This window comes from Chenopodium quinoa, unplaced genomic scaffold (genome assembly GCF_001683475.1).
Source record: "Chenopodium quinoa cultivar QQ74 unplaced genomic scaffold, ASM168347v1, whole genome shotgun sequence".
Lineage (NCBI taxonomy): Eukaryota > Viridiplantae > Streptophyta > Magnoliopsida > Caryophyllales > Amaranthaceae > Chenopodium > Chenopodium quinoa.
Genome location: NW_018743283.1, coordinates 583,701 through 599,290, shown reverse-complemented (window position 1 = coordinate 599,290; position 15,590 = coordinate 583,701). Strand labels below are relative to the sequence as shown.

At 39.9% G+C, this 15,590-nt stretch overlaps 2 protein-coding genes across 2 annotated transcripts; one reads left to right on the top strand and one right to left on the bottom strand.

Annotated features, from left to right (window-relative positions):
• The first annotated feature begins 1,658 nt into the window (after positions 1-1,658).
• Positions 1,659-8,959, top strand: LOC110735392 (syntaxin-121-like). Its single transcript, XM_021915578.1, has 2 exons — positions 1,659-2,847; positions 8,311-8,959. Exons 1-2 carry the CDS (start codon positions 2,269-2,271, stop codon positions 8,626-8,628), a joined length of 897 nt encoding a protein of 298 aa, XP_021771270.1. The 5' UTR covers positions 1,659-2,268; the 3' UTR covers positions 8,629-8,959.
• Positions 8,960-9,004: 45 nt separating this feature from the next.
• Positions 9,005-14,852, bottom strand: LOC110735439. Its single transcript, XM_021915630.1, has 6 exons — positions 14,754-14,852; positions 11,662-12,007; positions 11,387-11,484; positions 9,983-10,993; positions 9,686-9,859; positions 9,005-9,544 (listed from the first exon to the last, which is right to left on the bottom strand). The coding sequence occupies exons 1-6, from the start codon at positions 14,850-14,852 to the stop codon at positions 9,005-9,007; spliced, it is 2,268 nt and encodes a 755-aa protein (XP_021771322.1).
• Between the last annotated feature and the right edge of the window lie 738 nt (positions 14,853-15,590).

Genomic DNA, 15,590 nt, shown 5'->3' with positions numbered 1-15,590 from the left:
AGAGATATGTCAAATCTAATTCGTCACTTTTATCTAACTTTTATCTAGCTAGCGAGTGAATTTTTTAATTCTAAAATAAAATAGAAATCTAATTTCTTATTGGTTAAAATAATACCTTTATTTACATGGTGCTCCAAATACTCTCCAAAAGTGCCTACTTTATTTATATATATTAGATTAAATCATATGTTATCTTTTGATTTGCCTTTAATTATCTTTGAATTTTTTCAGTTTCATAACTTACAAACTATGTAAACTTTATATTTGAAAATTTTATATTAAAAAGTATCTAATTACATCTCATTTAAAATTTTGTGAAATTGAAAATTTTATATTTTAACTTTAAGTTTGGTCAAATTAAAAAATCAAAGTACTATAGAGCACGAAATATTACACAAATAAACTCATAAACTAAACCTAGATAGTATGTATTGGTTCATACCGCACCCCCGCAAGGTTATGTAATATTCCTTACGAAGTATGTACCAATACTAAGCGAGGAATTCTTGGACTCTAACTGTTAGAGTTATAACAACACACGTTGGTATTTCACATGATACGAACAAGTCAACAAATCATAACATCACACGTTGGTATTTCACATGATACCAACAAGTCAACAAATTATATCAATACCAACATAACATTTTTACTTTTGTCGGTATCACTAAATAAGGTGGTTGGTATGATAGTGATACTATTGAAAGTACAATGAAATACAGAAATACCATGTGTTATGACATCATTTTTTCAAGTACAGTAAATGTAAATGCACATTATGCCCTTATTAGAATCATCGGCTATTTCACCAAATGCCACTGAATACTTTAAAAATTCACCAAATGACATCGGGTTTTTCAAAATTCACCAAATGCCACTGACAAACATTATATTGTCATGGCGTGCCATTATTGAGGTATGGCCGTTAACTATCCGTTACTATAATTCTTAATTCACCAAATGCCACTGACTATTTTTGATTTTTTTTTTATATAAATTATTACACAATATACCTATGACCTAATGAGTTATAAGGCTAGTTAATTTCACCTTTTTTGAATTTTTTTTTGGGGTAAAATAGTCGTTACACCCAATTTGTTGTATAAATTTGAATGCACAACTAAATTGCTATGTCATTATAGTTTTTGAACATTAGAAGTCCACAGTGTTGAATAATTTAGAGTGATCGAGTGACGGAGCAGATTTTCTCAACCTCGCATACGCGCCCGGTCAAGTGGTGATAACCTGATCGGGTGGTAATTCAATGAGTTTTACCCTCATCTCGCGTTCGATCGAATTGCGTTAATGGAGTTTACTAATCCTTTATTTGCTCTTATTACTAGTTTAATTAATTGTAGTACCATTTTATAAGCAAATAATTAAATACCATGCAATTTGTCTCAAATACTCTAAATTATTCAACACTGTTGACTTCTAATATTTAAAAACTAGAATGGCATAACAATTTAGCTGTGCATTCAAATTTATACAACAAATTGGGTGTAACGGCTATTTTACCCCAAAAAAATTCAAAAAAGGTGAAACTAATTAACTAGGCGTTATAACTCATTAAGTCATAGGTATATTGTGTAATAATTTATATAAATAATGTCATTTTATGAAAAATCAAAAGTATTCAGTGACATTTGGTGAATTAAGAATTATTGTAACGGATAGTTAACGGCCATACCTCATTAATGGCACGTCTTGATAATATAATGTTTGTCAGTGGCATTTGGTGAATTTTGAAAAACCCGATGACATTTGATGAATTTTTAAGTACTCAGTGACATTTGGTGAAATAGCCGTAGAATCATTTATGACTTTATATCGGTTAAGAGTCCAAGAATTCCTCATACCTAAGCGGTAGCCTTACGATATTACCCCAAGCTTTACGGCTAGACGTCACTTTCCTAGATGCTTCATCGGTTCTTCCCTTTCCCATCTTTTAGTAGTACTAGTTCTGCAACCGCATCTAGCAAATACGGAGTAACTCCAATTGGCAGCCAAAACCATACATCAATCGTCTCTGCTTGTATTATTATAATCCAAACTCCCCAATTTAGTCAAAGTCTTCTCCTTCCCATTGACTTCATCCTCTTGAACTAGTATTACATACTCCTTCATCCATCTTCTTTTTCTGTACCTCCAACTTTGACAATTCAACTAATCAACCAAATCCAACTCCACTTTTACATTTAAATTCATCTCCATTTACAAATCAAACTCCACAAAAAACCCAAAACCAAAAAATAATCCATAAAAAAAATGAACAATCTTATTACAAGCTCATTCTCCCGGTTCAGAGAAAACCCGGGTGACTTAGAGATGGGTTCTCCCACCCCTAACCCAGGCGTAAACCTCGACAAGTTCTTCGACGACGTCGAGACTATCAAAGATGATTTAAAGGAGATTGAAGAAGTCCATAAAAAACTAAGATCATCCCATGAAGAAACCAAAACGGCCCACACTGCCGGTTCAGTTAAAGACCTCCGGTCTAGAATGGACCGCGATGTTGGGGTTGCATTGAAGAAGGCTAAAATGATCAAAGTAAGGTTGGAAGCGTTGGACCGGTCTAATGCTGCGAACCGGAGTATAGCCGGGTGTGGACCGGGGAGTTCAGCGGACCGGACGAGGACTTCGGTTGTTAATGGGTTAAGGAAGAAATTGAAGGAGAAAATGGATGAATTTCAGGAGTTAAGGGAGAAGATTAGTGGGGAATATAGGGAGACTGTTGAAAGAAGGTTTTTTACTGTTACTGGTGAAAATCCTGATGAAAAGACTGTTGATTTGTTGATTAGTACTGGTGAAAGTGAGAATTTTCTGCAAAAGGCTATTCAACAACAGGTTTGTTTTTTCTTATTTTTAATTTTGTTTTTTTTTTGTTTATGTATTGTTTTTTAAATTAGTTTTGTGGTGAAAGGTTGTGATTTTGATGAATAATATGAATAGGGAGATTTGATAATTGGGATGAATGATTGATCATGTGGTAGATATGAATATTTTATGTAGAATAATTTATTTCTGGATCAATGTGGACATGTGAATTTCTTTGACTTGTAGTTGTTAATCACTTTCTCTAATTATTCATTCAAGGTATCTCTACGTGATTCATTATCTTTGAAATTTGTGTACAATTACTGATATTTGAACTTATATGAGCTATTTTTCTTGTGAGTGTCATCAAAGCAGGATTAAAAATGAATGAATTAATATTGAGAATGTAGTATTCTTTTTTTTGACAGCGTGAATGTAGTATTCTTTCGTTACATATAAAATGTCTTTTAAGATTATGAACAAGCTTTTAATAGAATCTTACTTAGAGAAAGTAAGAGTCGGTGTTTGGTTGAATTACTAGATATCTATTTTTTTTGGTGTTTAGAGAGCTACAAAGGTGAGTGATGAAAATTGATCATATGACACTTAACCCATAGGCATTCTTAGAAACGTCCCAACATCTTCTAAGAAACATGACTATTTAACCATTTAAGCCAATTATCCACCATATTATAAACTAGTTGTGTGCCCCGTGTGATGCCCGAATTATTTATACTTTATAGAATTTTAAACTATTTTTTTTTTTTAATCAAAAATACATTTGGTATTTGAATATTCTACTCATGGATTAATAATCACTTGTCCGTTTATGGCTATCAATAATGTACAACCAAAAAACAACGGTCATCTAAAGACTAAAGTTGTGATCTCTTTTCATTTTCTCCGAATATCTAAGAAAAGTTCGGTTGCATGTTAAGAATTAATTGAATGATTATATGTATAATATTGGTATTTTATTGAAAATAAAATTCTAATTTAAACCAAAAGTTTTATTGATACAAAACTCTAAATTAAAATAACTTTTGTATGTACTAATTTATCCAAATTTTATTAAAAATAAAACTCTAAAATTACTTTTTTATCCTATTGAATCTATCCAACTTTTTTTTTTTTTTTTTTTTTTTTATCGTATTCCATAAAAAATATATTCTAATAAATCCTACATGTAATTTTAGTTATTAATTATCGCGTGGTGTGACACTTGGCGAAAAATTGGGACGTCAAGTGTTAATGTCTCATATTGGCTAAAAGTTCAGCTTTATATATTAGTGATGATATGATATGCTAGTACATATAATCAAAGGAATAATTAAGGTAACAATCTAATGCAACGTCTGGACTACACACTAGTCGTAAGACGGAGAGAATGATAATAGTATATAGATTGATCCAAATATTAATTGCCGCCTACTCTGTATTATTTTGTCCATGAATGTAGTTTACAAGGGGAATGGATTTTTTTGTTATTAGATAATACGGAGTAATATCTAGACTTCCATCCACCCATCGTCTTAATTGTAGGTGTTTAATAATCCATCCATCCTCCATTAAACTATTGAGCTCTTAGGTTTTGGCACACTGCACACATTTTAAGTGAAAATTAGTTATTGACCCGGGCGATGCCCCATATTATCATATATTATAGGTTTGATTAAATTAATTTAGAAGAATTAATATTGAACAATATTAATAACTAAATGAAAATGTAATAAGAGGTCAATATGAAAAGTTTTTCAATCAAATTAAACACTATTATATTATATAGCATCCCCTCAAAAAAAATATTATATAGCATTAAAATTAGACTAATGAAGAGTTTTTGTTAAAAAAAATTAAACATTAATACAATTCAATATGGTGAGAGAAAAGGGATGACAATAGGAATATAGGATGACATGTAGTGCATATGTGGCATATGAGTGACACATGTCGTTAGCATGTTGTCCCCATGAATTTTAATAATATTATAGATAATTCATAAAGGAAAAATTGCCATCAATAATCCGACCTTTGCCCCATTCGCCCAAAATAATCCCACCTTTTGATTATTTTTAAATAATCCGACCTTTAATATCAATCAGCTTTAAATGGTCCCAACCGGTCACTTAACTTGTTGTAACAAGTCATATAACACGTTTCGGTATTTGATTGGTCAAAAAAATAAAAAATAAATATTTTTTTAAAAGAAAAAATAAAAATAATTTTGATTTAATTAGATAAAAAAAACAACCCCATCATCGTCCAACCACCCTCCATGGCCGCCACCTCCACCAACTCAACCCACTGCCTTCCCCCTAGCACTGGAGCGCCGCTCCGACCACCATGCCTCCTTTTTCCTGAACCGTCGACTTACCTCCACCAGCCCAACCCTCGAAAAACTCCTTCGCCGTCCCGATCCCGACCTCCCTACCCTCGAAAAACCCCATGCCTCTTTTCTGGCCCCTTTCTTCTCCCACTCCCGATCCCGTCCCTTTTCCGGCCCCTTCCCTTTCCCACTTCTCGATTTTGGCCATCCTCTCATTCCCACGCCTTGATTTCGGTCTCCTCCCACTCCCACGCCTTAATTCTGGCCCGTTGTTTCGCCATTTCGGTAATAAGGGTGGTGGTTTTAAGGCAACGGAAGGGGTTAGGGAATGGACAACGACCAGCGCGGAGGAGTTGGGGTGAGGACGCGGTGGGGCTAGGGTGTGAACGCGGCAGGGCGGGCGGCGAATGGCCTAGTTTGGGCCGATGGTGGTGTTGAGGAGGTGGTTCTCAAATTGTTTTTTTTCTTTTTATATTATTTTTACAAAAGTTAGTTTAAAATAATTAATTAATGTTAAATAACCATTTCTGTAAAAAAAATAAAATTAAAACTTATTATTTACCAACCACGTTGTAACACGTGTAAATTAACCTTTATTTAAAAAAAATTACCTAGTTAACCGGTTACAGGTCACCTGGGACCATTAGAAGCAGATTGATAATAAAGGTCGGATTATTAAAAAATAATCGAAAGGTGGGATTATTTTGGGCGGATGAGGCAAAGGTTGGATTATTATGGACAATTTTTCCATTGATAAATATATCTTCTATGTAAGTTTTTGGAAAATAAAGAATACATGGAGTAAAATTTAATTAAGGGGAAAGAGTTAGTAAAGGGCTTTACATCACATGAAATATATACCTCGTAAAGTTTCTAAGGTGTGCTCATGCTTTTTCAAAATGTGCCTCCAACTTAATGTGTTTATTTAATGGTACCCTCTAACGTTAACACAAACGTGAGTAATTGTGTTAAGTGTTAATTATCCCGTTTTAGAGAGAAATTTCACGCCTAAATTGGGTTAAATTTTAAGTAAGGGGATTAGCATTAAGCATTTTTTCCACATTTTCACATCTTTTCTTCTTTCTTCTAAAAGCAATTTTTGATATTTCAAGCTCACAGTGTAATTTTTTTTTTCTTTTTTCTCATCCGTTTTTTATTACTTCCAATGTTTTTGAAATTACTAACATCGAGTTAACGTGTGAGGATACGATTGAATAAACAATATAAGTTGAAGGGCACAACTTGTAATTTTGAAATACCATAGACACACTTTAGAAACTCAAAAACCTACAGGCATAACTTAAAAAAAAAAAAACCAAAAAAAGAATGATGACTCAGGAGAGTGGGATAGTTAGTAGTGGGGCCGTCATCTTATGGATGGATTGGTTGGATAAGTGAAATATTATGTTTAAAGTGACTGGGCAATTATTTAAAAACTGACTAAAATAGTTTACATGACAATTATTTGAGGACAAAGGAGTATGTTTATTAAGAATTTGGTAAGGTAAAACTTGTGGTTGAATGATGTACATTACTCATTTTATTTATTCCGTAGTAGTCCGTACACAGTTTAGTTCAAGCTCTGTATGCACAATGAAGCATCCCTTCGATTCACTCTCATGGAGTCACAGGGCCATTTTACTTTTTGATGTTTAGTTTTAATGCTTTTCTCTTGAATTTTCCGTACTGAACATACTGACCTTTATCTAAATTTTCTTATCTGTGACATGAACTTGGTAGCACTTATCTGAAAGTCTGAGACCGTAGAGGTTTATTATTATAGGGTCTTTTTGGCAATACTCCGTATCTTTTAAAGTTTTTAGGTAGCTGAGGTTAGACATAGTTACATCATTCGTGGTAAGTTGGAAGCACTTCGTAGTAGTTTTGGTATGGTAGTGGTTCTTGTAGTGGTTAGAAGTCCGTAAAAGACAAAACCTTAGAATTTTGAATGTTTCAAATTTGCCTACTGGTTTGGAAGGATTCTCAGAGCCAGAAGTAAAAAAAGCAGTATAGAATCTCCCTTTTGATGTAGGCACTGGAAACTCAGGAAGAAACTTTCTAACATTATTAATATGGAGTGGAAGAACTGTAGTAAAATTGAGACATTCTAACGATCCTTGGTACTCGTCATTATAGTTGTAATTGGTCGAGAGTTAACGTACTGTAACTGAAATTAATAGGGCTAAGCAGTAATCAATACGATTGAGTCGTGTTGTAGCAGATGCTACGGACAACACTCAGACTCCCAGAAAAAGTTTAAGAGCTAATACAAATACAGTATACAATAACTCAAAGTTTGTGTAATATCTACTAGTTTACACTAATCTAAGTTAAATGCTCTTGTTTACATATTTGAATCTTCCAAGAAAATGTAAATTTCTATAAAATATTCAAATGAAAGTTTTATAGATCTTTGATAACTTTGTTTGGATTTCTAACTAGAGAACTGAATGGGAGTCATTTAGATTTTCCTGTATTGATTTGCACAAATGTTGAAGGTCAACTCTTTTCCCGAGGATAGCTAGGAATGTAGAATTTACCATTCAAGACGTGGTTTATAATTCTGTTAAGTTTCAGTTCTTCTTATTCATTCAGGTTTATACTTGAAGAATGCAATTTAGGTGAAACAAGATACTCCATTCATCTACTATTTCGAATTGTTCCCAAACCAATTTCACATGTTCTTATAATTGCAAGATAGAAATCATATTATTGCCTTTTCCTATGCTCAGTCACTACAACTAATCTCAGTGCCTGACAAAAAATGCAGAGTTCACTATGAAACGGAAGGAGTAATTGCATTGATTTGGTTCGATTTCTATGCTAATCGGGTGAACCTGTACAATAGATATAAGTAAATTTTGAAAAAAAGTTCCTCCTCAATTAGGTCCTTTTCTCACTAACATCAGAAGTGTTAATATATATCTCATGTTAAGTGCTTAAACATTTGGTTACATAGTTTTTGTAGGATATCGATTAAGTGGCACAATGCATACAGCAATGCACCAATGCCCTTGTCCCATACAATCTTGTTATATATACCCTGAATGCTATAATTTATATAGTGTGAAATGTGAACTGTCATGTGAATTTGCTTTAGTGCAATTGTATCTTTTATTAAGGAGCAATTTGAACTGATGCATGAAGTCGTTCTTGTGAAACTGCAGGGCAGAGGACAAATTCTAGATACGATTGCTGAGATCCAAGAGAGGCACGATGCTGTCAAAGATATCGAAAGAAACTTAATGGAACTACACCAGACATTTCTAGATATGGCAGTGTTGGTTCAGTATCAAGGTGAGCAGTTAGATGACATCCAGGCTAATGTTGGTAGAGCTTCTTCCTTTGTTAGGGGAGGAACTGAGCAACTGCATACTGCTAGGAAACACCAGAAGAATACTCGAAAATGGACTTGCTTTGCCATAATTATACTTCTCATCATCATTTTAATCATTGTTCTCTCTTTAAAGCCATGGAAAAAATAACTCACTAGTCATTCGGCGACTTTGGTTTTTGGATGGAGGATTACAAGATCTTGAAATGCAAATCTCGTACACTTTGTAGCTATGTCATATCTTCGCTTCATCTTATATTATTTTTTTTAACCGTCTTTTGTCATTGTAATTAAGAATTGTGGGAGCTCAATTTTGATCAGGCATGAAGTCAATTTTGTTTCCAAGATGAAGAGAAACAAAGCTTGTGTTAAACTAGATTTTGGAGTAGTTCTTCTGTTTGGCTCAATTGGGACGTTGTTGTATTTGATCCTCATCTGTAAATACCCTTATTGTTTGCTTGTAACATTCTGTTGGCCTAGTGATACGAAAACTTTCTTCCAACCTTTTTTTTTTTGGACAAGAAGACCTAAAAAAGAAAATACACACTAAAACTAGAAGGTCCAACTAAGTAATTGTCGACGACGGCAACCCACTGATGAGGAACCTTGCGAAGTTTGCAGATAGAGAACTGCAAGACAGAAAACCGAATCTCGTAAAGCAACCAGTGGCAAGAAATATCTCCGTCACCACCATCTCGCAGAAGAGAAAAATGATTCGAAAAATCAGAGTAGATAAGAAGACGACGAAAGCCCCGACGACCGGCAGCCCGAAGAGCCCACAAACATGCCTGTAACTCAGACTGAAGGGCCGAAGAGGAGTGACAGGCTCTCGAGCCACCTCCCAACACGGAATCTGAAAACACTTCCCTAAAAATCCAACCTGCTCCGGCACTAAGATTCTGAGCATTCCAGGCCCCATCAAAAAGAAGGCAAACATCAAAGGTAGAGGAAAAATCACCCTGTATATAACATGAATCAGAAGCTGTCGAACTAGTAAGAGATGAATTCCTTAACGAGCGAACAAGGGACCTGAACCCTTGCGCTAAAACACTCTTAGAGATCCAGTCCTGCATCAAATGGAAAATCACGCCAGGAGACAATACTGCTTGTCTAAAAATTTTGTGGTTACGTGCAATCCAAACTGCCTAACAAAAGGAAACAAAGGAGACCAAACCGTCCTAATTTTGAAAGGAACGAAGCTCAGAGACCGTATCAATAAACCAGTCAGTAAAAGGCTTTCCATGCAAAAGTGGAGATGAAAAGGCAATCGGAGCACTGGCCCAAAGATGATAAGTGAATGAACAGTCACGAAATAGGTGGCATGTTGTTTCACGTTCTTGGTAACAGAACACGCAAGTTGGATCAATCAGTATCCCTCGGAGCTGTAGAGTCCCAGAGAGAGGCAGAGCATTGTGAAGTAATTTCTAACAAAAACATTGGAGTTTTGGCAGTAGAGGCAACCCCCAGAAGTGCTTCCACCAAGAGGCCGGAATTGTACCCGAGACCCTGGAAGACACCGAATGTCTTAGCAACATTGCGTAAGCAAACTTAGTAGTGAAAGATCCATTCTTAGAAAACTTCCAGTAAACGAAATCGTCCATTGGCTGAAGAGGGCGATCCAAAGCCATGATGCGAAGTGCTGTAGAAGTATAAAAAAGCCGATGAACTAAAGTCGAATCCCACGCGTAAGAACGCGGATTAATAATAGAAGAAACATGTGTCAGAGGATCCGACACACCAGAACCATCACGAAAAACAACAGGCCCCCTTGGGACCCAATCATCCTCAAGTATACGAACCTTAGAACCCAAACCGGCCTTCCTAGCAATACCCCGATCAAGAGTGGACAGGCCCGTTAAAAGGCTGCGACAACCCCAAGAAGACCGAGGAATCGTCCGAGTCTTAAAAGAACGAAGGGAAGGATACTTAGCAGTAAGCAACCTCGAAACCAAAAGCTGGGGATGTTGATGAATGCGCCAACATTGCCGAGTAAGGAGCGCAGAGTTAAAGCTTTCCAATTGACGTATACCTAAACCTCCCAGCCCTTTAGGCCGAAGAAGAGATTTCGAACGCATCGCTAAACCTCGAGATTGAGAATCTGATTTCCACCAAAATCGAGCCAACAAGTTATCAATGCGAGAACAGATTGAAGGAGGAACTTTAAACACCGATAAAATATGATTGAAAGAAGCGACCAAAATCGAATTAATGATTACTAATTTAGCAGTAGAAGACAAACCAACATCCGCAAAATCAGATTGTCGCTTAACCACTTTGTCAATCAGAAAACCAAAGTCATCCACCTTACTGCGACCGAACTCAACCGGTAACCCCAAATAAGAACCAAGAGAGGGCTTGCAATGAAGTTTCAGGCTACTAGAAAGATAATCCCGATAATCCTCCGGCGTATTCGGGCTAAACTTAACGAACGACTTTTGTAAGTTAATCACCTGCCCCGATAACCCGCAAAACTCAGTTAGGAGAGCCATAAGATTGTCACATGCTGTAGGAGACACCTGTAAAAACAACAAGGAATTATCCGCGAAAAATAAATGAGAAATTGAGGGGCCACCCCTGGAAATACGGACTCCCTGAATAAGAGAATCTCTTTCGGCCTTCCTAAGCATGGCAGAAAGGACTTCCATACAGAGGACAAACAAATAGGATGAAAGCGGATCCCCCTAACGAAGCCCACACTGAGGCTGGAAAGCTGGGGAAGGAGCACCTGATAAGAAACTGTCGAAACACATTGACTAATTATATGAATCCAATTAGGTGGGAAGCCGTAAGCCTATAGAACCCGAAGTAAAAAAATCCCACCAAACCCGATCATAAGCTTTATTCATATCTAACTTGAGAGCTGCATAAAACCTCTTCTTGGCCTTTGAATTGTTCATAAAAGAAATTACCTCATGAGCAATCAACGCGTTATCCGATAAAAGACGACCTGGAACAAACACGTTCTGGTAATCAGCCACCAAACTAGGCAAGATCAAGCGAAGCCGACCTGTGAGACACTTAGCAACACACTTATAAATCACATTGCAGAGACCAATCGACCGAAACTGAGAAATTAGTTCAGGATTTTCTACTTTCGGAAGCAGAACAAGGAAGGTACGATTCCATTCTTTTAACATATACCCATGAGAAAAGAAGTGTTAAACCGCCGAAACAACAGACGAACCAACGTCAGACCAGTGGGCTTTAAAGAAAGCTGAAGAAAATCCATCAGGTCCTGGAGATTTGTTGTCATCGATACCAAAAATAGCACTCTGAATTTCCTGAGCAGAAAAAGGAGCCATAAGAAGCTGTTGCTGAGCTGAAGAGAGAGATGGTAATTGCAACTGATCCCACCAATTAGAATCTTGGGTAGAAGCATCGCTTGAGACCGAATAAAGATCTTTATAAAAATTCAATGATATAGAGGCGATGCACTCAGAATCTCTTTGCCAGACACCAGCCGTGTTTCGGGTGTTTTTTGGATTTCCTGGGATACTGGTCACGCTCTTTTGGCAATGAGTCGGTCCCACCTGCAAAACAAAGAATATTCTGGTCAACGGAATATTCGCCTCTGACGATCAAGTCAGTGATCAGAACGGAAAAGGCTACAGAGAGAAAGTAGAGAGAAGTTGGAGCTATTTAATGCTCTGTTGTTTTTCAATTGTCTGAATTTTCTTCCCATCATAAATGTTTGGGGTATTTATAGGGGTGGGACTCGTTCCCCTCTCTAGGGTTTATACCCTAGATTTGCGTGACGTGATTGGCTGTGCATTCAGCGAATGCCACGTGCTACTCTGGGGGCGCCGTTTTGCGGCTTTCATTGTTATCTCTCGGGATTTGGGCCCTGACGTTGCTAGGGTTTTCTGGCATGTTTACTGTTAAGGGAACAAATGTCCTTAACACATGGCATATTCTCGTGACGACACGTGTCACCCTCTGACTGGCCACGTGTCACGACAAGACTGGCCTGCGGCTTTAAGGGCTCTGAATTACGTGGCATCTTCCCGTGATGACACGTTTCACTATGGGATTGGTCCATGTATACGGGGTATTTTTACCCACAACATTTGCCCCTCAGAGGGGGTGGCTCGTACGCTTACAGGCCGACTCCTCTAACCTCAAATAGCCTTGGTGCGTACAAGTGTATTATGTTTTTGTCAGCTTTCCGTCCGCCTGAAAATTTTAGAGCGAACGCCTGTCTATACAAATGGCGCGGACGAAGGTAAGCCGTCTTGCTTTTGGGAGAGGCGGCCGTCTCGCCAATGCGAAGAGAGCTTTAGCTCTGCCAACTTCCCTGGTTGAAGATAGGCCGTCTTGCTTTGGAGAGATGCGACCGTCTTGCCATTGCGGAAAGGGCTTTAGTTCTTCCAACTTCCCTTTGGACGCGCCGTTTATTAGGTCACCTTCTTTTCCTTGTCTTTTTATTTCGTTGTTTATTTAAAAGCTAGCTCAACACTCGGCTTCGTCCGTTTCTCCTCATGAGGCCGGTCGTTCGCCTGGGACTGAGGAGTCTAGAGTGGACGGAGACGAGTTGTCTCCTTCATGGAGTGGGTCCATTTCTAGTGCGTACCAACTCACATCCACCCATTCTTCTCTGTCCCTGCAGTCGAACATGGCACGGACGATGCAAATGCATGATCGTCATGCGGCCAGACAATGTTAACGTAGAGACCCCTTCCACCACTCCTACGACCGCTTCCACGGGCACTCACTGCTCGGCCGTGGAAGTAACTTCCTCATTCGAGGAGCGTCAAAGAACTCAAGGAGCTTCTACAATGGGGGGAACATCCGGGCAAACTGCGGGGTTGAGGTTCCCCCAATATGCCAGCTCGGTCATGGATGGGGCCGAGTTGCTACTCTGTGAGGGGCCTCCTTCTTCTTCTCGGGCGGACGCTGACGCGTCCGTCCCCACTCCATCATAACTCTATCTCCGATATAGCAGGTCAGACAGACCAAGAACGGGGGTTTCAATTAATGAACCGTCCGACCTGCCCCGTCGAAGAGCTCCTCCTACTGGGAGTCAGGCGGCCGGTGCCAAAGATAAGGGCAAACGACCACTTGAAGACATTATCTCTCCCCGAGGCAGCCATAGTTCTAGGAGCCGCAGCTCGGCGGAGGCAGCCGACCTGGACAGGGTGTTGTCTTCCGAGTTTGGGAGCGCTCCTCAGCGAGAAGAGGATGAAGCTGAGAATGCGGCCGAGGGTGGAGCGGCGGCCGCAGAGGGCGAAGAGGCGGCCGAGGAGGATGTTGCCAATATTGACAACTTCAAGGATCCGTACGCCTGCACAGTGGGTAGCACAACCTTGGGCTACCTGAACCACAAATTTGAGGAATACAAGGCATTCCTCCACCTTGGAGAGGGATTTGAGATCCAGCCTCCAAGGAAGTCCCGCGCTTTGGCCGCTTGGGAAGAAGAGAGGCCGCGCCAAAGGTCCTTCAGCGTCTACAGGGCGGCCTTAGACGTTGGACTGCGCTTCCCCCTCCATCCTTTCGTCCGCACAATCTTGGACGAGTATGACATAGCCCTCTTCCAGCTGATGCCAAACAGCTGGTTGAACATTTTTGGATACTTGGTGACGTGCATTTGCAAAGGCTTCAAGCCAGACTTCGCAGTTTTCTGTGAGATGCACTCACTGACTAAGCTGGACGCGGATACGGACGGTTGGCTCAAGCCTGATAAGCCACCCGTCCACCCCAGCCAGGAATACCAGCTTGAATATTTCAAAGTCAAGCGGGTGAGAAGGGGCGGCAGAACTGAGCGCGTTCCAAGTAACTGGGTCCCTTTATCCAGCTGGCTGCGGGATCCCACCTTTATGTCCGCCTATGGCCTGTACAAGAATCTGCCCCAAGGTGGACGCACGGACACATATTCTTACACTTACACATATTATTTGATGTTGAAGAATTTTCTAACTCTTTTTCCTCTTCTCTCGTAGCTGAGGCGTACAAGATGCTGGACCAAGAGCAGAAAGGGGAGGTCAACATGTTCGAGATTGACTTGACTCGGTACAAGGCTCGCCAGAGGCTGTACGAGCAAACTAAAGGAGTAAGTAAACCCATCTAGATTTCTTCCTCCCGTCCGTGTATGCATTACGGAAGAGATCTTCTTCCTAACTTGGCTCGGCCTATTATATTATCATGTTTTCTTTTACTAACTTTTGTCTCTACAGCTGGCCACTCCAACCCCAGGTCCAAACGGAAGCAATCGTCCCCTGCGTCCAAGACGGACCAGGACGGCAAGGCGTCCAAACAAAAGAAGACGGTCGCGTCCAAGACCACTTCCACTTCAGCGGCTAAGACGACGTCGCGGACTGCCTCTAAGCACTCCAAAGGAGAACAACCCCGGCTGAGCGATAGCGGGGCCTCCAAGTCCATAGATCCGGCCTCCATGCCGGGTCATGTTGGGTCCGAGAAATCGGACGATAGGGGTAAGTCGACCCCGGCAAAACCGACTGGGCCTGAATTGACTCCGCCTGTTCAAAGAGTCAAGAAAGCTGATTGGCTGGAGGTCACTCAGTCGGCCGGCGACCAGCCTGGCCAGACGGATGAAGAGGGTGATGAACCTGCGCCGCCTCCACCCTTCACTTTCAACCTTCCTACCCCTCCAAGCTTCTCTGACGGTCAGTCCAAGTAACTTTGGACTTTCTATTTCGTTTCTTCTCTTTTGTTTACTGAACTTACATTAAATTCTTTACGTCCTGCATACAGATATTGCAGAGGAGCTAGACATGAAGACGCCCGGCCAGTCCCTTACTGGGGCGGACAAAAAGGCTATGCGGGAAGCCATGGCCCGAGCCGTCCCTGCTGAGCAGCGAGACAAGCTGCGGGGGATACATGAGGGCTTCCTCGACCCCATGATCAATTGCAGCGCTGAGGGAACTTTTACCCTCAAATGCACTTAGTCAATTTTTCGCTCTCACTTTGCTAACACATTTACCCTGTACGCAGCTCTTCCTGCGGCTGAATGCCTTCCTGGAATGGAAGGACAAGGAGAATGAGCGGCTGAAGCATGCCTGGGCCCAGATTTAGAAGACCCAGGATGCCATTACGGGGGAGGTGGCCGTCCAGCGCCGTTATTTCGAAACCCAAATCAACGCTTTGTCCGACAAGGCG